At 34.2% G+C, this 27430-nt stretch overlaps 1 protein-coding gene across 9 annotated transcripts in view; it reads right to left on the bottom strand.

Annotated features, from left to right (window-relative positions):
• Positions 1-1211: 1211 nt before the first annotated feature.
• Positions 1212-27430, bottom strand: part of LOC122711218 — a 341055-nt gene continuing 314836 nt past the window's right edge. For all 9 annotated transcript variants that reach the window (XM_043929778.1, XM_043929779.1, XM_043929776.1 and 6 more), the window contains 5 exons: positions 11637-11794; positions 10635-10769; positions 9380-9585; positions 5955-6176; positions 1212-3816 (listed from right to left, as the gene is read on the bottom strand). In XM_043929778.1, the coding sequence (XP_043785713.1) occupies positions 3721-3816; positions 5955-6176; positions 9380-9585; positions 10635-10769; positions 11637-11794 (817 nt within the window). In that variant the 3' untranslated portion in view covers positions 1212-3720. The remainder of the gene's footprint in view (positions 3817-5954; positions 6177-9379; positions 9586-10634; positions 10770-11636; positions 11795-27430) is intronic.

The raw sequence follows: 27430 nt of genomic DNA, 5'->3' as shown, positions 1-27430 counted from the left end.
GGGAGGTCGACGAGAAATTGAACGGAGTCAAAAAAAAAAAAAAAAAAATCTTAAATATCATATGCATCATAGCGGTCAGCTCGAATGAGCTGAAATCAGCATCGAATGATGAAATCAGCAGGCTAAATTTATGTATCGACGAGATCGAGAATTTAGTCCGGGATGAGAATGAGGATCGTTTCAATTGGCGATTTAAAGCGTTTCAAGGTTTTCCTTTTTCCTAATTAATCCTAGGAAACGTAACGGCTACCATCTTTACCGCTAACTTAAGGTTACACGAATATTTACAACGTCCTAAATGGTAATTAAGCGTTGACGATTAACATGCCCGACCGAGAACCAATCCACTTTTTTTTTGTTACCGAGCTTAGAGATTTACGGAAAACGGATCGATTTATTTACAATCATACTTTTTCTCAGACTCTGACCATAGAATTAGGACCATATGAGTAAAAAAAATTGTTTTTTTTTTTGATTGCAATTTTACATTGAAAATATGTAGCGATTAAATGTATTTGTTATTTACTGAAAAAATTAAAATTATTAGAAAAATGTTGATCCATTTGAGAATAAAATTTTCGAGAGAGTTTTTTTTTTTTTTTTTGTAAATCAATATTACTTTAAAAGTTATTCTTGCACAAATATTCTCGAGAGTGACTTTAAAAAACTTAATCATATAAAATTTTAATGAAATAAATTTTTTACGAATTTATTACGAATATATATTTCATTGTCCATATCAATTTTAATAAAAAATTAAAAAAAAAAAAGAAAACAAAATTTTCATTTGGTCGTAATTAAATAGACAAAGACTGCACCCCGGAGATCGCACAGCAAGATCGATACCATTTCTTTCTCTTACTCTTTAAAATTATCTTCATAAATTTAAACAGTATCAGAATTGTTCAACGTTATTCAATTGTGAAGGATAAACTTTAGTTTAAGCTTTTAAATCAATTATAAATTGAACTTCATGCATATGCTATGGATGGAAGAGGATATAATTTTATATTTTATTTCCAATGTTTTTTTTAAAATGAAAAAGTAGAAAGATGAAAAAATCTTTATCTTTTTCTTTCTCCTTCCCTTTTTTCTTCCTTTTTTCCTTTCATCCATTCCATTTTCCTTTTTATCATCTTCCTCCTCTCTTCTTTATCCAACTTTTTTTTTTTTTTTATCGTTTTCTTCTTTCTCTTTTTTTTTTATCACTCTGCTCCTCTTCTTCTCTTTTATCATATATCGTAAAATCGAATTGAATTTTTCGAACTTTTTTTCTCTCTCGTAATTTAATTGTCGTATAAACATATTTTATTTCTTCCTCTTTACCAGAATTATTCAACATTATTCAACTTCGTGAAACGCAAATTCAGTTTAAGCATTTAAACTAATTGTGAACTAAACGAACTTCATCTGTGCCAAGAGAAATAATAAGCGAATAATTTCATATTTCTGTTTCCAATATTTATTTTAAAAAACCTCGGCTAGATAAACCGATGAAAAAAAAAAATGGGACGCGGAAAAAAGTCTTTTTTATGTTCCTCTTCCTCTTTATCACTCTTCTCTTCTCCTCCCCCTCTCCTCTTCTTGTCATCCTTCTCTTCCTCCTCTCCTTTATCACCTTCCTCTACCTCTTTATTACTCTCCTCCTTTATCGTATATCGTAGAATCGAATTGAATTTTCAATGAATACCTCTTTTCTCTCAATTGTCGTATAAACGTGTTCCATCCCTTCCTCCACACCAGAATTGTTCAACATTATTCAACCTTGTGAAAGGCAAACTCCGTTTAAGCTTTTAAATTAATTGTAAATTAAACGAACTTCATCCGTGCGCCAAGGGAAGACGTATAATTTCATATTTCTGTCTCCAATGGTTCATTTTAAAAAAAACCACACCGAGATAAATCGATGAAAAAAATAGAATTTATGAAAAAAATCTTTCTTTACCTCCTTCCCTTCATCCTTCCCTCCTTCTTTCCTTTTTTTATCAACCTCCTTCTTCCTTCATTTTTTTTATCATATATCGAATAACAAAATCGAATTGAATTTTCAACGAATATTCTTTTCTCTCTCGTAATTGTCGTATAAAGATGTTCCATCATCGTCTTTCTCCTCATCGTCAAAGATATGAATAATTTTTAATATCCCTACATATTCACACACACATACATACATACATACACACACACATATATATACACGACGTCAACCTTATTACTTATTACTTGGATCGAGTTAATCTTGGATCCACTGGTGATGGAAGAGTAGAGTCTTTAAAGAGTAAAATCCAGACGAAAGGTTTCTTCGGGGAATTAAAAAGGAACGCGATTAATTAACTAATTCTGAGAGAGAGAGAGAGAATGTGTGTGGACATTCGTTACTGTGCGATCCCACGTCCGGGTTGTCGGAAGACTACCTGTAATTTTCATAAAACGCTACCACAAACGGACGGCCTGGTTTTCATCTATTTCTCAACGACGCTAGAAAAAGAATTCATTAACGTTGCACCCTACTTTAGGAATCCTTCCGTGGCTACTACTTAAAAAATCTCGCGAGGGAAGGGAATAGAAGAATGGACAAATTTTAACGGATCTCCCAAAAGTTTCCATTCTATCAGGATTGAGCATTGAAATAATTTTGTTACGTGGCATTTCAATTGTTTGAATAATGATAATTTGTGGATAAATTAAACGATGAAACTATTATAACATATTGATCAGATTATACATAGATAATTAGAATTATAGAAGCAAATATTGTAAAAGTAATAAGTGATAGATATAATTGTATATTCCTATCTGAAAAAAATATTCATTTTTTTTGTGATCTATTGATATATTTGATAATTGCAGATACAAGGAATTTTACTTGTTTAGCTTAGTTCTAATGTTATACATAATATAAAAATTTCTTAAATAATTTATTTTCCACGTAACATTTCATTAAATAAAAATTGCCCAATCCTGTACAATACAACGCAAAACAACGTACCACAATTATTCCCACGAAATCGTTAACGAAGATATTAATAATCGTATCACAGACAAGGAATAACACGATGACTAGAAAAAATTTTCAAAAATGTTCGATCGACTAGATTTCTCGTTTTCTACGTGTTCCTCGAATTCTATCGGAAGTTATTCGATTTTGGCTGTAAATTTCAAACCGCGAATATATTTTGGCGAATGATGAAATTAAAAAAGAATTTGGGAGAATGAGAGAGAGAGAGAGAAAGAGAGAAAAAGAAAAGGATAAAGAGGAGAGAAAATAAAGAAATCGAAGTTTCCATTTACACGAGTAGGAAGAAACTCGCCAAAAGCGATTTCTCTTCGAGACTAGATTCTATGAAAGAAGTGAGAGCATATGAGAAGAATGAGGAAAGGAGGAGGGAGGGGAAGAAAGAGGATTAATCGATGAGATGGACGTAAATGGAAGCGAAACGCTTTAAATCTTTCCCGTTGATCGAATCCTCAGAACGATTCGAGATCCATCGATACTAAATTCGCCAAAATAGGTCCCAGATCTGGCATGAGACGACCCTGAATTATTTGTTAGGCATTTAAGCTATATACAGAGGGGTGTGTTATCCTTAAAAGGAGATCGATATGTCTCATTGGTGGCGCGTTGGTACAGGGAATCCCTTGGATAGGGAAAACCTTGTTGCAATGGCTAATTTTCTTCTTCTTCTTCTTCTTTTTTTTTTCCTCTCTCTCCTCTTCGACTTATTCCTTCGCAGACAAGGATCCATTAGTCAACGCCATGACTGGGCCAGAACTTCCCCTCGAGTTTGTGTCAGAGTTTAGTTCCAAGGACGAGTCCTGCAACATAAAAAGGAACGAATATTTGTAATAAATATTATTGTAAATATTTAAAACAATATTTGAATTTGAAAGAGTGATAAAATTTAAATTAATATATTATTCTGAATAATTAGAGATGTTTTTAATGGAGGGATACAAAATGAAATGGAAATTTATGAGAGATGATTTTCGAACGAAGTTGTTTCCACAAATAAAACTACAATTGTTACTGTACGTTTAACAAAAATAATTTCTATTTCAACAATCAAGTTTCATTATTTTGAATTAACTCTTATAATGTGTTATAGCTCATCAATGTGCATTTTAATGTGGCATGAATTTTCATTATTATTACTACATTCTTTTATTCTTATTATAATACGTCACATCATTTTGACGTATAAATTTAACAAAATAATATATCACTGGGAAATATGAATATATCCATAATCTCTAACTTTCTAAAAACAATTCGATTTAAAAAATCCAGGCTCACTTGCATTTCCTCCAATTTTAAATTCACAAAACAAAACAAAAAAAAAAAACTCGTACAATTACTCCAATATCTTTTGATCAGAAATTCTACAATGCAATTGATAAAAATTTCAATCTGCAAATAAAACATTTCCAATACCAATTGCCTTAAAAATAAAAGAAAAAAATTTCGATATCCTCGGGAGACGCGTTAAAAATAAATCGAAAACGTTTCACGGTTACGTGGAGTCCACCGTTCCACAGCGAAAATCGCAATGAATTTTTTCGTGCGTGTGTTACGACGTAACTTGAGTGCAGCTCTTCGAGAATCTTCGATCACGAAAGTAATAACACGTTTACGCGCGGTGATTACACGGATACGATGGTTTCGCGCGGCCATTTGCCAATGATTGTCTCCTCACGAATGCGAAATCGAAATGGTTGAAACGTGGTGGACGCATTCGAGAGGCCTTGGCGTGATTTATCGACGAAGGGAAAGGGTTTCTCGGGATGTTGATACTTTTACGAAGATGCCCGGGGGATGATATTCGTCATCGAACGATTCTTATTGTCATTTTATCGATTTTAATGGAGAGAGCATAGAGATGAAGAGATTGGACAATCGAGAATGATATTTGTCTTAACATCGTGATATGATGTTGCAAAAGTTTTTATTTTGATTGATAATATAGGTAATTGAGTATTGTTGCTTGGTGAATTGATATGTTGAAGAAAGTGAGAAATTTTGTGGAAAGATGGAAGGATGAATAGGAAAAATTAAGAATTGTGGAAAGTTGCAAAGTTCTCTGGTGGAGAATTTTGTGAGAAAAGGGATAAAATAGAAAATTAGAGAGTAAAACGTAATAAAATAATGTCGATACGTTGATGAGAAAATTTGTGATGGAAGAAATCTTTGCGACGGATAGAATATAAAATTATGATAGAAAGTGAAACGAATTAAATAGAACGTAAAAAGAATCAGATTTAAAATTTAACGTATAAAGTAATAATGTTTAATGGAATGCAATTAATTTTCATTCCCATTAAATTAAAAATTTATATCGCTAGTGGATGTAAAGATTTTTTATACGATTTCATTAATTACTCCGATTTCGAAGGGAGCAGATTACTATGGGAGCCTGTTACAATTGGTAATCTGTAATATGATATAAAAATTAATACGAATTTATATTCGATTTAACTGGTGCGGCGCGCACTGAATATAAAATTAATAAATACAGGGTTGTGATGAAAGAAGGGAATTCAGTTGGAATTTAATTTATCCACCCGTGAACGCCCGAATATTACACGTCTATACAAATGTTCATAATAAATGCATTGTGGATCAAACCAATATTTCTCGAATTCTATTACTTCATGTTTGCTTTTCCTTTTCAAAAGGAATACGATGGAATTTTATTTTGATCCCGAAGAATATTCTTTTCGACACTTTTTCCTTTTACACGTTAAAAATATTGTTGCAAAAACTTGTTTCTCCACAATCTTGATTAGTTTAGGGGTCTTAAATTTTAGAGAAAAAGAAAAATTTATATAAAAATTCTACAAATTCAATTGTATTGAATTTCATATAGAATATTTTAATAATTTGCGATAAAAGTAACTAAATTCCAATAAATTTATATTGGAGAATTGGAAATGAAATGAAACGTAAAAATACTTACAATGCTGAGGGCATGCATGATGCAAGCTTGTGTAGTGTTCTCAACGTGGATCAACTCGTCGCATTCTTCGTGGTCCAGTCCATTTACATCAGATCGTATTTTAATCGGTGACAAAGCTGCCTCGTTGTCTGTTGATTTACCACTGTCAGGGGAGGGCAATAATTCGTGTCCATCCAGATCTTCTTCTTCCGCGCGTTCCTCATAATCTGATGCTTTGGTTTCCTGTTGAAACAATTGAAAAATAAACTGACTTAAATTTCATGATAAATTTAATCATTAATTAATACATAATAATAATAAACAGTATATACAATAAAATAAATTTTCAAACAATTTATATTGCCAAATATTTGATCATCTCAAATAATAATGCGCAATAAAAATATTAATATTATAAATATAAATTCACGTATCACCGAATAATAAAATAATAAAATAATATTTCCATAAAATATATCTCGAAATTTTCCAAAAAAAAAAAAAATTGTAAGATACATCGAGCAATGCGCGAATAAATTTATACAAAGGATATCGCATATAAAAATATCCCTAAGAATCGAAAGTACGTGATCAATTGAGCCCTCTGACTTGACCTGTTCCACTTTTCTTTTGTACTCTGTCATAGTAAAGCGATATTCCTAGTCCAACGCGTATCGTACTCGAGCTCTACTTACTTTATCCAGTTGGCTAACCAAAGCGGAATCTATATATTACTTTCTCATTTTTTTCATCTAATTCTCTTCATATCTCTCTGATGCGCTATTACACATTGCTTGTATTATAAATAGTGCATTGTTTATTGCATATATTAGAAGAATATCATATGTACTATTTATCTTATTTATTATTATCGTAGAAATTAATATATGTATATACGATATTATTTATTAGATATAGAGAGAGATTTTTCATTCGCATCATAGGAATGAATCAAATAATAATAAAATCAAATAAAAACGAGTTAAAATCAATTTTAACGAACGTTCATGGAATCTTATTGTCAAATATCTTTTTAATCGTTATTACATTGTTCTCAAAAATTCATCTTCGAATTGAATTAACCATTCTGAAATATCATTCTCTGAACTTTCATTATATTATAATTGGACTTAATTAGATCGGTTTAATTGGAAGATCGTATTCAAGATAATCGAGATTCAAGTACCATTTACAATCTTATTCTAAATTTCAAATTAGAGCAATTCAAAATGGAAATTTCAGTGATAATATATTTAAGTTTTATCAGTCTTCTCTCATTTAAATTACGTTAAAAATTAATAAAAAAAAAAACACATCCAATCTTGTTTCAAATTTACAAAATGGAAATTTAATATTTAAATTTCAGAAATTTACCAAAACACGTAAATTAAATAAAGTGAATGAAAGAAAATGCTTATAATCGAGATTTAATAAATTGAAACCTTCTCTCCCTTCTCTGTAATTAATAGAAAAACGAGAGGGGAAAAAAAAAAAAGAAGAGAGAAGAGAAAAATTGTTCTTTTTACTAAGAGTCAAAAAGAATCACACATTCGACGCAATTAATAAGAGTGGCGAGTAGCAAGAGTGAAAATAATGAGACTCTTGAACGGTGAAATCCGAAACAAAAGTTCCGATTGCCTGATAGCTCGATCCTGATATACCTTCACCCTGGAGTTGACATATCGACAGAGAAACATATGATGAAGTAATATTTTTCCAAGTTGTACGTCGTTCCCTACGGCGACAGGATTTCGTTCTTTTGTTACAGAGTTTCATTCCCCCGGTTCATAGCCTTGTCTTAAGCACTCAGAGAGCCCTGCCTCCTCACGATATTACGATTTCCCGTGTTTCCACCCTTTACTGCAGAAAACTTATATTGTTTAAATTGACTGCCACTGTTATTATTGCTTCCTGTTCGACGTATTTGAGTTTCAGTTTTACATAGCTCACAGAAATTCTTCCAGCAAGTTATATTACATTTTATCTTTTTCAAGATCGATTTTTTAAGATATTCATTGAAAATATTTTTCATTTATTTCCACGATGTTTCAATTTATTTTAATAATTGATTTTAAAAATTTCCTTTATCGAGTTTTGAAAGACAAATATTCTCGACTCTAACGAAATTTATTATTTCTATCGTAAATTTGTATTTTTTTTTCTTTTTTTTTATAGTTTTATCAAAATATTCTAATTTAATTTTAAAAAAACCACGTCCATAGAATTTGATACAAATCTGACACAAGTTAAATTCTATTTATTTTTCCTCGCGTTTGGAAAATATTATCGGAAACAATTCAACAATTTTCTTAATTTCTTCATTGAAGATATTCTACTTTAAAAGCTTTCTCGATCGACACAATTTTCGACCGAAGTAAATCCATTATTCCCTCCATCATTTTTCTTCGCGTTCAGTCGATTGAGCAATACTAAATGAATTCCTCTCAAAGAAAGTGAGAAACTCCTTTCAATATCGTATTTACCTCACTGAGATTTTTCACTATGTGTATTTTTATATATAAATAAAAAAAAAAGAAAAAAATAGAAAGACTATCGAAAAATTTCCACTTATACGCGAATAAAGGATGAAAATTCCAATTGGTGGGTGAATTTGCGCGATTATGACGGCTATAAATAAGTCTAGAAATATTCCTGGAATTAAAGCTAGAGCGAATAGAGAACGTCGTATTTTCTTTTCAAACCCTCCAACCAAGCTTGTTCATTCTGATAAGATTGCGCAGTCATCGTTCGCTATTTCACATTTCGGGCCAACAAAAATAACGAAAGAGGAAAATCCATCAGGGTGAAATTACTTTTCCTTTAGGGAATTTAATTTTCACGTTACATATAAAGTATCAGTTAACAGTTGTGCGCCTCTTTTAATTTCCATTGGCCGTGCTTCGAATATCGCTGTTTTTTTTTTTTTTTCCCTCCCTTTTGATTTCTTTATTTTCTATTTTTCGTTGATGAAAACGAGGAGGAAATTTTTACGACTAGTGTATCTCGCAATTTCGGTATTGCATTTACCTTCTGTACAAGTTTTATTTTTACCATTCAATATATTAGATTGACAAATATCGAAATTAAATGTAAATCATATATCGAATGTTAACAAGATTTATATGTTGATAAAATTTTCAAGAATTATCAAGAATCATAAATAATTCGAACGTTAATTTAATTTGATAATAAAAATAACTTTAAATTTGAAGTAGTATACAAATATACAGAATATTATAAAAATTTATTTCATTCCTTTTAATTTTGCAATCTCAATAAATTCTAATTAATTAACTAATGAACAAGTTGCATTTGAAGAAAATGTCATTACACATTTTCTTGAGTATTATTATATATTTATCAAATAATAATATATTACTTTGAAAGAATGAAATCAAGTGAAGGAGAAATAAAATATATTTATCTGTGATATGTCAGAAACTTACCTGAAAATCTTGAGGTGACGGTGATGATTCCTTCTGATGTTGGCTTGGACTCTGAGGGGGGCTGGGAGCGGATCTGGGGCTTTGGGGTCGGGTTCCCAACTCGTAAATGTTGATCATGTGAGCTGCCTGGGCGTGAACCATCAATTCCCATGCTGAAGGGAACGATACCTTGCAGAGAACGCATAGCAGAGCTGTTGTAGAATCTCCTTGGAACATAAACATGAAAGTATTATATTTGGTAATAATTTACACATGTGTTGTTTGTCAAAAGTTAGCATGTATATTTGTGTGTGTGTGGCTTTAAATCTTTTTAAAAATACATACATAAAAAAAAGAAAAAAATCTAAAAATATAATAATAAGATGTAAGTCTTAAGACTTAATTACAGTAGCTTTTAATTTAGAAAATGAAATATTATTATTAGCTATTTAAGATAAAAATAAATAATAAATAATTTCAAAGTTTGAAAATCAAAATCATCAATTTTTATCCAAATTTAATATTTTTTTTTAATTTTGCAAGTATCCTAAGATTTTTTTAAGATCTTATGCTTTTTGCCTGCAAAACTATTACACTCTATTCTATATAACCATATAAACCTTGCTCAAAATATCAAATGTCAAATTGAAAAATTATTCCCTTACAAAACTTCTTCTTCCTATAATTCACACGATCCATTACATCACAATTACCTTTTCTTTACCCCCAATATTTCTCAAAGTACACTCGATACACGTAAAACAGGAAGAAACAACTTTGCAAAGCATCAGCAGAGGGTAAAGAAAATCCCTTGCAAATTTGTCGAGCAACGACGCTTTCCATCTAACCAAATAGCGGGATTAGCCTTTGAACCGAACGCGGCTGCGAATAAAACTCAAGGATACAATTCCGTTGCTTCAATGGAAAAAGGAAATCGACTCCAAGGGGATTCCAAGATTCGAATTTCATTTTTACATTTCGGCCTATTCAACATCAACGCGATAAGGATAACTTAGAGAAAGAATAGGAGGGGAGGGAGGGGGAAGAGGAAAATAGAGGGATTGGTATGTGTTTCCAAACAACGGCTCCACCCTCGAATTTCGATGAAAGCTCTAGGTGCTTTTTATTGAAAAATTTCTTAAAGAAATATCTTAGAGAAATGGAGAACGTAGCGGAATTCGCACCATCCAAAGCGATCGTTTTTAACCCGTTTTTGTATGTATATATATATATGTATACGAGGGAAAGAGAGTAGATCTTTCTTTCGAGTACGTACTTGGAGCTGTTCCATTGAAGGTGTGACATTTACATGTGAACCGCAGTTTGCAGTAATTCCGCTTGTGCTCGAGCAACTCGCCCAGATCCGTAAACATCTCCCTGCAATTGCCGCAGATCAGGATATCCGGGTTGCCTGCAACGTGGAAATTGCGAATTGGTTTCCATTCACGTTCGATCTTTCTTGTTTAATCGCGAATTGTTTTTCATCAGATTTTTATCAGAAGGAGGAGGAGTCGATCTTTTTTTGACTTTGATCGTTTTTTTTTAAAAGTGTAACAAGTGAACAAAGATAAGATAACTTGGAAGAAATTTAAAATTTAATTTTCGACGATGCAAAATTCGATATATTTAGTTTGATTCAAATTCAAAGATCTTGTCTCGTGCCATTATTATTTCTTCGTTCCCAATTTGTCTTACAATCTTATTCCGGAATAATTGTACGCCGATCACTTTGAAGTTGAGAATTAATTCGACTTTTGACCGGGAATATTGAAGTATATATCTCCGCTTCTCGTTTTATTAAGGAGAATAATGAAGGATAATTTCTTTCTTCCTTTGCTGTTTGAAATTGAATAGCTAGCTGATGCGATTAGCCACGGTGAAAAGTAAAACTTGTTAGACACGTTTGAAACGTGAATTAAGTTTCGAACATAATTATCCTCGAATTAATGTTTAAAATATTACCACGGAATGTGTGCTTTTATATTTTAATTATTTGAAATATTATATATATATATATATTAAAAAAAAAAAAAAAAAAAAGAGAATCGTTTCGACAAAAGATATTAAATATTTACGATATAACGATATAATTAAAAAAAGAAAAAAAATTTTTTTACATTCGATCTCTAGAATCAACATTCCAATATATTTCAATTACCAATTGACGCGGACATATCGACAGCCTGTGTGTAAATTTAAAGAATTTAGCAATTCTCCAATGAATTAAAAAACCTGTGTGTATATAAAAAGAAACAAAAAAATAGTCGACCATACTTACTATACACTTTAAGTTGATTCAGATCGGGTACAGTTGCCGTGTTCGTGGCGGGTTGTTGCTTCTGTTGTTTAGGATGTTGGGATCGAGCCGGTGGCATCAGCCGGGGTCTCTTCAATGGTGGCGCCAAACGGGGTGGAAAAGCGGTGGACGCGTAGTAACTGAAAATAAAGTTGGATACTGAGTGTCACCATCCACCGCGAAGTGAATAATTGTTCAACATCGCCAGTTGAATACCTAAATAACCCGAAATAACGGTTTTGGGAACGACTTCGAAACCAGAGTTCGTTGTTTTGAAGTTTGAAGTTTGAACAACGATTACATTTTTAGAAGGACAATTTTATTTGATAATTTCCAGAAAACTGGAAAGAAGATATATCTAATGAAATTTCTTTTCGACCGGGAAATTTTAATTATGATAATTCAGCTGCAAAAATTTGTGCTATAGGAGGGAAATTCGGAAGAGAAACGGTTAAGAAATAAAAAGTGGGAACTTCGAACGATGACTCGGTATAGAGAAATTTTTCGAAAAGAGAGAAGAAAGTGGAAAGAAGCTTTGAAGATTGAAGCTTCCGAGGTATCAAATAATAGAAAATCTTTCGAAGGGAAACTACTAAGAAGTAGTAGCTTCGAAATTAAAAATATCTATAATACGCGAGATACAAAATTTCTCAAGAGATCGATTCGTTTCAACAAAATTGGACGAATACTCGATCGAAAACATATTTAAAATTAAAATCCCTCTTAAATTTTTCTTTTCGTTTTTATTATCCCGTGCACGAAAGGATTAAACGGTTTTCTCGAACAACAAATTCTAACGTATACATTTAATCAACAAATTTAAACGCAACAGCACGGCGGAACGTGTTTGCACGCAAGCTGCTTTCACGAATACTATCGTTTCGATTAAAAGGCTCTCGTGGAACTGCTCTCGTCGTCGAATTTCTAATAAAACTCGACTCGAGAACGCTTGTCTTCGAGATCGCTAATTCGCCGAAATTCCAACCATTTCCAGACATCCATTTCAGCCGCTAAGGAATACATCCCCTCTACATGTATTCACGTATATATATATACATATACATATATATCCAACCTCGATAAAGATTCAAAAGGCGTCCGTCTACACGTCCACCTAACTGAATTTAATCGGATGTGTTTGGACTTTTGATAAAATCGATGCGACATTGTCGCCGCTCGACAAGCCACTTCGGATACGATAGAAGCGGAAAGGGATGAGTTTTCGAGCGAAAGAAGGAGAGAGAGGGAGAGAGGGGGAGATCAGAGTGGAAACAAGAGGAGCAGAAAAGAGGAATCGCAACCCCTCGTATTTATCCGGCTATGTATTTCCTCCGTCTGTCCTTGCCGCTTTCACCCCTCCGCCAAGCTTTCGTTGAAATAAAACTTCCTCTTCTTTCGCTATACCCCCTCTCCTTCTCCAGTCTCCTCTTCCTTCTTCTCTGAATTCTCTCTTTCTCCTTTCCTTGCCAGTTTCTCCTCTCCTCTCCCTTCGTTTTCATCTTTTTCCTCCCTCCCTCCCTCCATTCATTTTTCCCTTTTTATTCTCGAGAAACGCGTTTTCTTCTTTCCCCGTTTAACGCGTTTCTTCGTTCCATCCGTTTGTTTACACCTTGGAGTTTTATCCCGTTTTTGTCGTCGAGATCCTGAAATTCGTTTTCGAACGCGTTTCGAACGGGACGAGGAACGATTTAATTGCTGGATTTCCTTCTTAAACTATTAAATTTATTGTGTGACGGTGAAAGTATTGTTGTTTCAATTCATTGGTGCGTCGATTAGAAAAAAAAAAAAAAAAAAAACTTTTGCCCGTTTAACTAATGACGTTATTATTATTAAGTAGGAAGTTTCTCTCGCCCGTGAAGCTTTTATCATTTGTTCTTTGTTTTCAACCAAGTTGTTAGAGTATATTTTTCCATCCTTTTTACCAGTTTCCAGCCCCTGCGCAAGGGTTCTCCTTTTGTTTTTCCCTTTACATTTATTTAAACTTCGCGTTTCACCAAGAGTTTTCAGATTTCCACCATTCCTCTTTTCTCTCCTTTTTTCCCTACCGTTATAAATTTCTATTTCATCGGTTCCCGGCCAACTGCCTAAAGCGCGTTCCCTTGTTTCGTATAAAATACCACGTATTGGATTTATTTCTATGCCGTTTTAATTTATGTAACAATATCAAGTCAAAGCTTGGAAAATATTTTTACGATAAATATTGTGACATTTTCCTTTTTTTTTTTTTTTTTCAATATATGGTGCTGTACTAATAGCGCTTCTATAAAAGATTTCAAAAATATTTATCTAACAATCGATACATAAAAAATGTACCGATGTAAAAAAAAAAAAAAAAACTCAGGAAAATTGACAACAACAATTCTATTTATTTTCGTTATTAAAATTAATGCCTGCACGATAACAAAATTTAAAAGACCTTTGTCAGTAAATGGAAAGACACTCGAGGATAAAAACTTATAGTCACGAAATTATATTTAAAAATCTTTAAATATATTAAAAAGAAACATATTAAAATCGATAACATCAAGTTCCCCCCAAAAAAAGAAAAAAAGAAATATTCAAAAGTATACTATAACTGAGAGCAATATATAACAAAGATTAAGATTAATTAAAAAAAAAAAAAAATGTAAAAATAACTTCCATAAGAGATCCAACAATGAATTCCAATCAAAATGATCAATTTGTCGACGTCACTCGAATCACAACCTCCGACGTACAACTTCCCCCCTTCACCTTTCCACACGTTTTACGTTCAGTCATTATTTCCCCCCCTCCTTTCTTCCCGACTTTTCTTTCCCCCGTTCACAACACACAACCCCGTTCCTTTCCCCCGTCAAAATCTTTCCCCCTCCTCCCCTCCCCCGTCACGTTCCATCCCCCGTGGCAATAGCGTGACACAAGAGACATCCACGAATTCGTGCCTTCGTGGCGTTGTTAAAAGTTCTCTCAACACCCGACAGAGTTTCACTCTGTTTCACTTTGGAACTTTCGGATAATAAGCGCGAAACTGGCGCGCGCGCGAGAAAGAGATAGGTAAATAAGAGAGAAAGAGAAAGAGAGAATGGAACGTAGGAGGGGGAAGGGTGCGCTAAGGGGTGGCCGAGCAACCGACAGGGAAGAGGGAGAGAAAGAGAGAGAGAATATCATCTACACCGCCGCTTCCTGTCGTCTCGACTATTTTAATTTTTTTTCCTCTCTTTTCCTCCTCCTCCTCTCTCTCTCTCTCTCTTCCCTTCCCTCCTTCTCTTTCCATCCCAACCGTCCAATTATCGGCGACCGCGAAAGTCGTCCTTTGTCGAGGCCGCGACCGCCTTTTCAAGTGCCCCCTCTCCCCCTTCCATCCTTTCTTCCTTTCTTCGTCTTAATGTCTGCGACCGCTGATAAGAAGCGGGCGGAAGAGGATGGAACAACAGGACCCGACGGTTGTGCAACGGTCCTCCTTCTCGGTCCAACCGAGAGGAGTAACGATCGTCCTTTAGTTTCGGAAGTTCGATGATTACGTCTGCTGCTCCTCTCCTCGAATCCTTCGCTTGGTGGCGCGGTAATATAACCGGAGACAAATACGGATAGGGGAAGAGAGAGAGAGAGAGAGAGAGAGAGAGAGAGAGAGAGAGAGAGAGAGAGAGCCGGAGGCGGAACTTCGCTCGGTGTTTCCGCTTCCGTTTAAAAGTTGCGCGTGCAACAAGGACTTTTAACTAACGAATCGAGTTTTCCTCGATTCTGGCCTCGGGAAGGAGCAGCAAGATTCGATAGAGGGATTGATCTTTCGGGAGAAGAGAAATCATCGTTTATTTTGTATCGATATCTTGTCGGAAAATTTATCTTTGAATCTTGCGTTTAAATCTTTTGATGCGATTAATCGTTGAAGAGTCGAGCGATTTTTTTGATTAAATTATTCATATTGAATTTAAATTTTTGTGAATGTAAGTGCGCGGGAATGGAAATGGGTATATTATGTTTGAGGGGGGAGGGGAATGGAAAATTTTCGAGATAAACGAAAGTTGGGAAGTTATTTTTTCCAGATTTAATTTCCAGTATTATTTTCGGTGTCGCGTTTAATTCAAAAGAGATGGGACGATTCAATTTTAAATTTTCCCTCTCGTAAAAGGGATCAGGAATCCGCATTTCCAAGTGGTGAAAAGAAAGGAAGCCAAGCCAGGAGATAAACCTCTATTCGTTTAAATATAAGCCTGGCGCGAGACAGCCGTGGGGAACAAGGGACGACGGGGAATAAATCGACAGATTTTCATCAAGAAGCAACCCTGAGACAGTGGCCGTCCCTCGAAGATTCGACCAACGAGGCCTGTGATTGGCACCGGTGACAATTATTTGTTTTCCACAAATCACCGGGGAACATCGTTTTCTCTTCTCTCAACCTACCCTTTCTTTCTCTTTTTACCCTTGTTCGTGCACTTTTAGATACACATTTAGCCTGTCCGTGACATTTCCACGTGACACCCTATTGGCCAACCGTTCTTTGACCCTCCCCCCCCCCTCGATAAAATAAATTTCCCTTCGTGCATGAAAGGTTTCGATAATGTCAATGCCGCCAATGGACCGTGTACGAAAAAAATTAAGATTGGCGAACGAGAGGATCTTGGATTTAGGGAAAGTAAAGCAGGTGGAAATATGAATGAATAATTCAATGATTTGTGAATGATAGATAGATAGATAGATAGAAATAGCAATAGTTTTGGGTTCGAAGTTTTGTTCGAATGTTAAATTAATTGAGAATCGTGATAGAAATTATTAAAAAATTGTTAAGAAATTTTCTATCGAATATTCTTCTCAATTGATGAAATCGATTGAAATTGAATTATTGTATTATTATTATTATTGTATATTATTATATGTATATCATTATTGTACATCCTCTGTTATATTTTATACTATAATGATATAATTATAATCAAATTAAACACAAATTTTAATATAATAATATTAGCTTATTCCATAAATAACGTCGTTTCAAAATTATTTTAATATCAAAAGTAATATAAAATCTTTCAAGATACTAAAAGAAATTAACATCGAACAAAATTTTATCAATTCCGAGTAAATTAATTAAAGATTACGATTATTTAATTCGATATAAATTTCACGTACAATCGAAACCAATATGACACGAAACTTTAAAGAATTAATCGATCAAAAATATATATACAAATGAAAACTAACTTAAAACGAAATTATCCGTATGGAATCGTTCAATAAAATATATATATATATATATATGAAAAAGAAGAAAAAAAATGGTGACAAATTGATACGATTAATCGATAGAAAAGTGGTGAGAGTTCATATTAAGGAAAGATAAATGAAGGTTGAATCCGTGGATAACAGTGGCGATTATTTCCTCTCGATGAATCACACGAAACATTACGAAGCCATGTAAGCAAGAAGTTTCTCCATCCCTCTTATTTTTTTCCCCAGCCGTATACTTTCAGGATCAACGGGGACCTGGCTGCGACGTTTCGAGTTATATCGTCGACAACAATGAGTCATTGTCAGAATTTCTGAAATAGGACACGATCCAACCCCCTCCCTCTTTACTTTATTTCGAGCAATTTGACCAAGTCTCGCCTCGAGATTCCTCCCCCGGGGATGAAAATTAAAAAACGTTTGTTAAAAGGTCGTCTTAAATGGCAGTTTTAAATTTTCCACTTTAAATATATTAGCAATCCTTTTATGAATCGTTCGAGAGTGGAAAATATCGAGCGAAGAGAGGAAGGGGGTGAAAGGAGGACTCGAGGACTTGAATTTTAAATCCCTTTTAAAAAATTATCCTATCACGATGAATGGTAAGAACAAGGAAATATCGTCCATTTGTTTAAACTCGATTCTTTAAGTATAATTATTCCAGTGTGAACGTGGATTAAATGATTAAATTATTATATATATATTTTTTTATATTAATTTAACAATTAATAAAATTGTTCGTTGAAATAATTCTGGAGAATCCTCTGGAGTGTTTAAATAATTTAAGGGATTTTTGCGCGAATTTAATTATTATTATTATTTTTTTTTTTTAAATTAAATCCTAGAAGATATGTACGTGTTTATAGAAGCGCGAGGAATTTAATATTTTTAACAGGTTTTTCCAATCTCGTATCAATTTTCAGGTATCCTTTATCGTAATATTATAAGCCTATTAGCCGCTCCACTCGCACAACGCTTAACTTGCACGTGTGACAGCTTGCTCGGCTGAATGAATTTTAATGAAATCTGGTATTAGAGGGTTTGGGTTAGTATTTATCCGACAAATTCAACTTCCGTTCACGTTGTTTCAATCTGAACACATACGCGCGCGTGTCCACCAGGCACGGAGATTTAACGAAGAATCGATCCCGATGCGGGTTCACTTATTGCTCGCAATTGTCCAACAAATATATTTTAATAAACGAAATGAAATTTTAGAAAATTCTGGTAACAAATTTGGAATTGAAAGAATTTTAAATTTTTTCATCCCTATTTTTTTTTTTTTTTTTTTAATATTTTCACGATTAAAAAATTGTTCAAACGTTACAGAAATTTAAGATATCTCTGAAAGATTCGAAATAATTTATATTTAATTAATCATTGATTCGTTGTAAATTAAAATTCACACTCCGATTCACATCCTGGACTCTAAAATTGATGAACTTTCAAAATATATTTCGAAATAATTGCATTATTTTGTAATCCTCTTCTCGTGACCGCGTCAACGAAATTGCTTTATCGCTGTCCCGGAGCGCAATTTTATTTTATTCTATTCTATTTTTTTCCCATGCTCGTGACGGTAAAGAAACTGGTACAATGTGTATGCGACAAAACCTGCCGCCTATATATTTTACTATCACAAGTATTACCACTTGGACGATTCGTGGTCGAGAGAACGCAACCCTCCCCCTCCTCCCTCCCCAACTGACTATAAATAATATTTCTGTCATAGCTTTCACTGCCGTTTCCCCCGCAATTATTGCGTTTCTCATAACCGATGTCATAATTCTATCCGAGTAACAGGGCCATTCGTAACTTCTGTCAGTCCAGTTCATTTTAATGTTTCCTTTTTTCGCTTGTACACCCTTTCCTCCCCTCTTTTTTCTCCCCCCTCCATTTCCACTCTTATGAGTTTTTTCCATTGAAAAAAAAAAAAAAAAAAAAAGAACGTTGAAAAAAGAGAAGAGTAAAAGAGAGTGGAATTTAGTTGGAAAAAAATATTTTTTTCCCCTCCCTCCTTTTTTTTTTGTATTTACCACAGATTATTTCTCTGTTTCGGTATTCTTTATGTTTATTATATGGAAACACCTATTTATATTCATGACTCCGTTGTTTTCTTTCCCAGTGCAAAAGATGGCCATAATTTTCCCTTCGCGAGAGTTTAAGGTGCGCTGCAAGGAGCGTATTAGTCACGTGTATTAAAGCTGCTCTTTTAGCACCGCTTTTTTTTTTTTAATACTACAACCTTTCAGAGGCAACGAATTTGCATAACAAAGATGAACAAGTTACCCGGAGTAAGAGAATTTCATTGTTCCGTTCTGTTTGCAAGTAAATCGTATATTATCATCAGGAAAGACATTTTGCCGTTGCTGTGATATCATTGCTAATATTTCCTCGCTCTTTTTTTTTCCATAATTTATAATACTAACGAACGTTCTTCTGATATCGTTATTAGAGACAAGTTGCATTAATCACAATTAGATTTATAATCTTTAAAATTTATATTTGTAAATTATTCAGGAAAAAATTTATTTACTTTTAATTTTTAAAATATAATTAATTAACGAATATAATATTAACGCGAATTATCAGTTAATCGCATGATTTATAATTAATAAAATTTATTCAACTATTCAACTGTAACAACTATTCTCAGAACGTTATTCGAGGAAATTTAATCGAATTAATTACTTGTAAATTCTGCCATTTAAACTTTAATATAATTACGCAACAGGATCCAGTTAATATTTTGAAGCACCGGTTAATACGTAATAGTTATAAGCTTATTTTATTGGGATATATACGATCAGCTTGAAGAGATCTCTGTCTGCTCGCGTTAAAAAATGCAATGGCACAATGACGTTATTACACGTTGATCCTTATTTCAATCGTAACCCGTATACGTCAGTTCTAAATATCGAGAAACCTTTGATCAGTGAAAAGGATTATCTTTCAGTGTCCTCGTAAAGATTTCATTCCGTTGCCTGACATTCACGTGACAGCGGAACTAATAAAATTATCGAATCGATATTTGCGATCACGTAACGCAACGCAATAACGTCTCTAGTTATTATAAACTCATTGAAAAGTCACGAAAAATATTAAGTATCATGTATTAAGTATGTGTCCTTTTTTACGAGAGATAATTCTCTCTCGATAGATGATCAATTACTTTTCACCTCTGATTTTGTCTTGCGAACATTGATTGATATACAAAACACATTTATCATTATCATTAATTTTTCTTGCAAATCTCATATCATAAGGATGGATAATTTTCGAAAGACCAAGAGAAGAAAAATATTAAAGAAAGAAAGAAAGAAAGAAAAAAATATTCCTTAGAATATTCCAACTTTATGTTCCACCATCAAGCGAATTATTTCAGAAAATATTTAAAATTTTCACGGGGAAAGAAAAAGGAATTATCGCGAATTATTCAACGCAAATACTTTTGCAAAAATTTCGAATCATTATCACCCAAGTTTACACGATACAAACCACACGTTAATCAAGGTACATTAAGCACGGATTTACGCGTACGTAATTAGAGGAAAAGAATGGAATAAGATTTCCAAGCGGAATTTGCCAAGATTCCAGCGCGAGAGAAATCAGAGAGAGAAGAAAACCTGGAGAGGTGGTGGGTTTATATACGTGCCACCATCTCATTTCCTTTCACGAGGAAACTTTTCACCGTGGCGTATGATAGTTTTCGGCCTGCCTAAGATTTCTACGAGCAATTAAAGAGTGCTCAGAAAGTTTCACCGCGGAACGATGGAAGGAATTATCGTGAAATCTCGCAGCTACTCTTTCCAACCCTTCTTATATCTCGTTCTCGGGATCGAGATTTCTTATTTGATTACTCGGACGAGATTCCAGTCTAATCCCTTGGATTATTTGCTCACGCGCACGGACCTGATCTTTGGAGAATTTTTCCTTCCTTTCTCCTCCCCTTTTCCCCCCTCTTCCTTTTTTCAAATTTTATGAAAGAAAGAAGTTAGGAAAGAAAAGGAAGAGGAGGAGGAAGAAGAAGAAGAAGAAGTTAAGTCGATTGTGGAAAATATTATTAGAGAGCCTGTATTAAGTGATATTGCGCTTGAATACCGAAAGACTCGACAGGAGGGATTTATTTCCTCGTGACAGCAGTTTTTCTTTGTTCCACGCTGGCGAAAATCAAATTACGCGTCGGGATGCGAAAGGATTTTCATCTCTTCGCGTTCCTTTAGATCAAAGGATAAGTTGCGAGTATCGCGTAAATCGTGAATTCCTTTCGCCATTTCGCCATATTATTGTGCCCCATCGCGGAGAGAGGGGGGATTTTTGTCCTTTTTTTAATAATATCCTACCCTTTGAAATCATTCCGCACGAATAAAATATTTATTTTACTCTTTTCCCCTCTCGCGTTCCCAAGAAAATGAGAATTAAGTAGTGGAGAGCTAAAAAAAAAAAAAAAAAAAGAAAAAAGAAAAAAGGATTTCCTCGTCCATTCCCTCAAAAAATATTTCCTTTACGGAATTTGTGAAAATAAAAATTGGAATTAAGGAGGAATGAGGGAAAATTTGAAATAACGCGAAATTGAAATATTTGCAAAATAAATTCATACGCAACAAAGGGAATTTTTCCATTCAAAATCGAACATTCAACGAAAGAAGAAGAACTCGAAGAACATTCGTTTACTTTTACGTAACTTTTTCACAAGTTAGAACCAAACTTCACGATCTAATGCGACAATACAACGCGAAAAGTTTCAACTTGATCCAACGAAATTAAATGAAATTCCTTCGAAGATCGAAATTTTTAAATCTCAGAAACACCCCTAGATATATTTTTCTCCTATGCAATTTCGCAACAGGGGGATTACAATATATATATATATATATATATATATATATATATACATAGGGTAAGAAGCGAGAATGGGCGGGCGCGCAAAAATCACACGGCACCACGATAATTAGTAGCATGAACGTGCACCTCTGTCAAAGGTTGGATCAAAATCCGCGTCTAAAAGGGCGCACAAAGAAAGGCTAGCTGCCGCAGAAGAAAACGAGCAAGGTTTTGTCCTGCCTTCCCTCCGGTACCGTATTATACCGTTGGCCGTTGCAAATTAGACGATAGGCGTTGCAGCAGCAACGTAACGCCAAGTAGTTTGAAACTGGTTGTTAAACCAATGCAAATTACTGCAAGACAATCCCCCTTTCTCCCTTCTTACCCTCCCCGTTGTTGCCGGCCGAGGCGTGAGAGAGGCGTGGACCCGAACCACGAGAACCGGGCTCGTCCTTTCTAATTACGTATCGTGGACGAGGATGGAAAAGCTTAACCAAGTTTTCACGAATTAATGCCATCCTTCTCCAGCCGCGCGAATTTCACATACAGTCTCGTAACAGGCGTTCGGTAACCTTCCTCCCCGATTTCGTAATTGGACGCTAAACCGATTTCGACCGATGTCCCTTCCATCCACAGTTAAACGAGGGAGGGAAGATTACACGATTTTTTTTTTTTAGAAGTGATCGTGATTTTGATTTTGAATTTAAAAAAAAAAGAGACGATTTATCCCCCCTTTGGAGATAGTAATTATAGAGGATTGTTATATATTGTTGGGAAGAAAGAAATTCCCGTTTTACGATATATTTCAGTCGTTAAAATTGTTAAACAATAGTTTTCGATTTTTGATAAAAATTTAATCGGGAAGCTGTTGTCGTTGAAATTGTTGTTTTTGAATTTAATTTTACGTACATCTAACGAGATGATCTCTTAAGATTCAGTAGAGTTTCTGCTGTTCCTCTCCCTCTATAAAATTAATTTTTCTTCTCGTTCCGAAATATCTGTATTGCATTTTACACCCCATCCGAGGTTAAATCCGATTTTATTTCTATGATCGTGGATTTTTGTGTCTCTATCTCGATAACGATATCATCGATTATATAATTAAATTACCATCGATATCGTGAAAAGGGAAATCGAGGACAATAAGCTCGTGATATAAATCTCCGCTGCTCCCAGTACGAAGTGGAGGTTAATCGTAGTTGTGAAACGATACCCTGAGGGATGAATATTCCTGATTAACTCGATATCCTTTCTTGCGTATACACCAGGGTATTACACCTACATTACATCCAATTTAGTAGTAAAATTACAGGTCATACGCCGCTAACAAAATTCCCTGTCAGATTTAATTAACGCGTATAAAATTATCGATACACGATCTTAACAATTTGTATCGTCTTACTTCGTGCTTTTAACCATACTATCCTTTATTCACGTGTGTCTTTCTCTTCTATCATATTTTGTTCCAATCAAAGCACAAAATTGAAAATTAAAATTCAAAGTTTGGAGATTTATCAGGAAACGAAGAATCGTGGAAACGATTCGCGACGAGATTGAAAAATAATTAATCTTAATACAACGTTATTTAATAAAATGTTATTTGCCCAAAATCTTTGAATAATTATATATATATAAAAGAAAATTGAAAAATTTCAAATTTGAAAAGTATATATAACGATAAAGAATTCATCTTTCGATCTTATCGAACAATTTCCAAAATCGATCGATTCTTTCCCCCCTCAAAAAGCCTGATATTCGACTTTTTATAAGCGAAACAAGTCAACGAATGAGATGAGATATATATTAAAATCGATTCAATTTCTACAATTTCAACATTGAGAATAAAAAAAAAAAAAAATTCCTCCGATCGAAACTTCCGATATCCATCCAAATTTGACGTTTGGCGACACTTAATTCGATAGAGGGCAGAGATAGACGTCTGAAATCCGTGCACTTAATGTATGTCGATGGGGATCAAGCTTATAGGCCGGCGCGCTGTGTCGGGGTCACGATGCATCGTGTCCAGTTAAGCCTCCTAGTCACAAAGCGATGTCTTGAGGGACGAATGTCCCTAATTAACCTGACACCCTTTGCCGTGTATGCGCGCGCCACGAGGTCGGCCAGTCGTTCATATATATATATATACATACATATATATATATATATCTATACACCCGATTCAATTTGTAATTAATCCTCGAGGTTTCGGCCTCGAGAAAATTCACGGGAGGGCCATTTACTTAATTGGACCTCGTTAATACGCGATACCCAGATCTTAGATGCCCACTTGCCTCGAATATCGTCGTTTCATACTGCGATTCAGCTCCACGGTCTTATATACACGGTTATCCTTCCGAGACCGGAGTTCTATTTTCGAAGTACGAATAACTTGAGATACTTGGTAAAATATCTGGCTAAATATCGCTGAGAGCGTGAGAAGATACGAGGGTTCGTTTTTTTTTTTCGTGCATCAAGGATAAGAAATGATTGGTTTGATATTTCGATAAATGGTTTTTTGATTTTATGATTCGTTTGATACTTACAGGTTGTGTAATTTTTTTCTGTTGCGTATTGGGCACAAGAATTTATATGGAAAATGAGTATTTTAAATATGTTTTTTTTTTGGAACGATTAATTAATTAATTATTAATTTGAATTATTTTAGATTTGAAGTTTAAACAAGTTTTTTTTCCTTGAAAAATATTTGTTCGTAAATTTGTTGGAGATGTAGATAAAGATAAAGACACGAATTCCATCCGTTTAAGGAATGATAAGAACCTCGGTTCGGAGATAAAGAGGCCGATCTTTACAAAGCGGGGAAGAAAAGGCAAAGAATTTCGCAATCATAAACAATGCTTTATCTATAACCGCGGAATGGAACAAGCGGAAAAAATTCGACGAGAGGAAGGACAAAGCAAGTAATACGGCCAACGATAATTTACCACTCGAATATTCACCGCCATTCTCGGCGCATAATTTTCTCGATATAATAGTTTCCCCATAAAATCGGGGGTTGAATCGCAAAGAAGAAGGGAGGGGGAGGGGAGGGAATCGCGATAACTCTCATAACTCTATTAGCTCGAACCACGGTGAATTCTCTTCGATAATTTTTAAAACGATCTCCACGACGAATCTGGAGGCCACGTCAAATGTAAATGATAAGAAAATAAATATAATTGAAATATATTGGAATTCGATGAATCATAGTGGGAATTTTCCACTTCGCGTTAAAATATTTTTACACACAAAAAAGAAAAAAGAGAATCGTGTCTTATTAATTAAATTCAATAATTAAAATATTCTGCGCGAACGGATTGTGGAATTTTATACGGAAATTCACGGAAATGCGTGTTTTATTAATTAAACAAATTTATTAATTTAGTAATTACCAGAAGAATAATAATAAAGCTTCAAAATGAGTTAACGCAATGAGTTGAATCAAGTGAAAATAATAAATAATAAAAAAGAAAAAAGAATACTGATAACAATCTGTTACACAGAAAGTATTTATGCTCTATATAATTTAATTTTTAATACTCGAATTTAAGACACAAGATTTCGAGAAGAGTAAGCAGATACACGAAATTTTTAATGGCTAATAGAATTTCTATATTTTATCTTTCTTTTTTCTTTTTCTTTTTTTTTTATAAAAATAATAAGAAGACTTATTAATAATGTCTATTATTTCTCGTTCTAATGGTCGTTCCGCCAGAAGTCTATCTATCTTCGAAATTAACGATTTAAATTTCCTTAATTTTAATACGCTTTTAATCGAATTCTAAAGTATAAGTTACGTGACAGATATTCGAATTTTAATTTTTAATTATCATTAACTAAAAGATATCTGACTCGTGTCGTTTATTCACGAACAATCTTATCCGTAAATAAACTCTCAACCCATTGATCCGAATTGTTCTAAAAATTTCCAGAACGATAAATTAAACGTGCATATTTCACGAGTAATAATTTCACACAAAACACGCTTGTACAAAGGAATAAACTTTATCGATGGAAAAGAAACAATCCCCTCGATATTTCGATTACAAGGGGATGGTTTAATAAATAAAACTATTCGGTGTTCGAATATTGGTTTCGAATATTTTTTTTCTTTTTTTTATTCTCTGTATGTATGCACGCAGGCCACACCAGATGTTTCCTTTCGTTCTTTCTTTCTTTCTTTCTTCCTTCCTTCCTTCCTGTTTTTTCTTTTTTTCTTTTTTTTTTTTTTTTTTTTTTTTTTTTTTTTTTTACAACGATCGACCAAAATAAAATGCGCACAAAATCTCTATATACAGCTTTGAACTTTACGACCGTTCCCCTCAATCTGTAATCATTAAACCGGACAGGAATTCATACGCTGTTTTTAATGGCGCTTTTAACGCTGCTTCCAGCGCACGACTTTTAATCGTACCACTCCCCCCCAACCCCCTCGATACAAGTTTTAAAACTGAAATGACCATTTTTTTGCACCATTTTCGGTACATATGAAGGCACGGATTTGCGAGCACTCGTCAACATTTAATTTTAGTAAGTCGTAACACCGGTAATTTCGCTCGAAAACCAACGCGTTTCTACGCGTTTATAGGCGAAGTTCGAACGCGTTTAAATTCGAGATATTACTCGTTCGTTTATACTCGAACAGTTGCACATCTATTTATCTCGTTTTCGTTTTCGAATTCTATGAATTTTATCGTCGTTATCAGTTGGCCAACTTTTTCCAATCGATATCGAATGATCTGAAAGAAATTCTTCGTCAAAGAAATATAATATATCCGAATGCCAATTAATCACTTTTCGTTGTACAGAGAAGTAAAAAAAAAAAAAAGATTAAACGAGTGTAAAATATATATCTACACTTTTCTTATTTGTTTCTCGTCGAAAAATATATATATATATATATTCAACAAAAAGTGATTTTGATTAAAAAAGAACATTTCCTTGATTTTTATCCCCTCCCCCTCCTAACAATTGGAAAATGCCAATCAAACTATCTCCATCCAACAAGAACCGCCACCTCTTCCCTAACAAGCATTGTAATCGACGTCTCTCGAGCCAACGTCGAGGAAACCGGGACCAAGAACAACAACTAAACACCCAAGTGATTTTCGAATACAATTTCCTTGCCACCGTGGTATCGAGGCGAGACGAAACCGAGGAGAGACCGATACCGTCGTCCTCGGTATCCGCGCGCAAGAAAGTTAATCGAACGCCAATCCTCGAGATCCATTCCGACCCGTCTTCGCCATTTATCGGTTTATTCAGAAACCATAGAATTTCTCTCTCGTTTCCCTGGAGAAAAGAACGAGAGAGAGAGAGGGAGAGAAAGAGAGAGAGAGAGAGAGAGAGAGAGAGAGAGAGAGAGGCAGAGAGAGAGAGAGAGAGAGAGAGAGAGAGGGAGGAAAGAGCAAAAACAAAAGTGAATTCGGAAAAATAGGGATGGCGGAGCGGGAGACGAAACGGATGGATGGAGAAGGAGGGGGAGGAAAAAGGAAGGAAAAAATATGAAAAGCAATCAATTCCTTTTTAGTCGGCGAGCACAGCACAATGTTCCAGGACCGCGTGTACCGCGGTGTCGCTTGTGGCGATTTTAGATGCCTCGTGTGCGTTACACGTTGCCCGTGTATACTCGTGTATACGTGTGTTTTCTATGGCGCGCGTGTTGCATATTTAAAGCAGGGCGCAAGGATGGAATATAAAGTCCTTTGGAAAACGGGGATAGAAAAAAAAAAAATGAAAAATAAAAAAAGAAAAAA

Source organism: Apis laboriosa, unplaced genomic scaffold, assembly GCF_014066325.1.
Source record: "Apis laboriosa isolate Shangri-la unplaced genomic scaffold, ASM1406632v1 scaffold16_cov148, whole genome shotgun sequence".
Lineage (NCBI taxonomy): Eukaryota > Metazoa > Arthropoda > Insecta > Hymenoptera > Apidae > Apis > Apis laboriosa.
The sequence above is the reverse complement of the archived record's forward strand: the minus strand, read 5'-3'. Positions and strand labels throughout refer to the sequence as shown.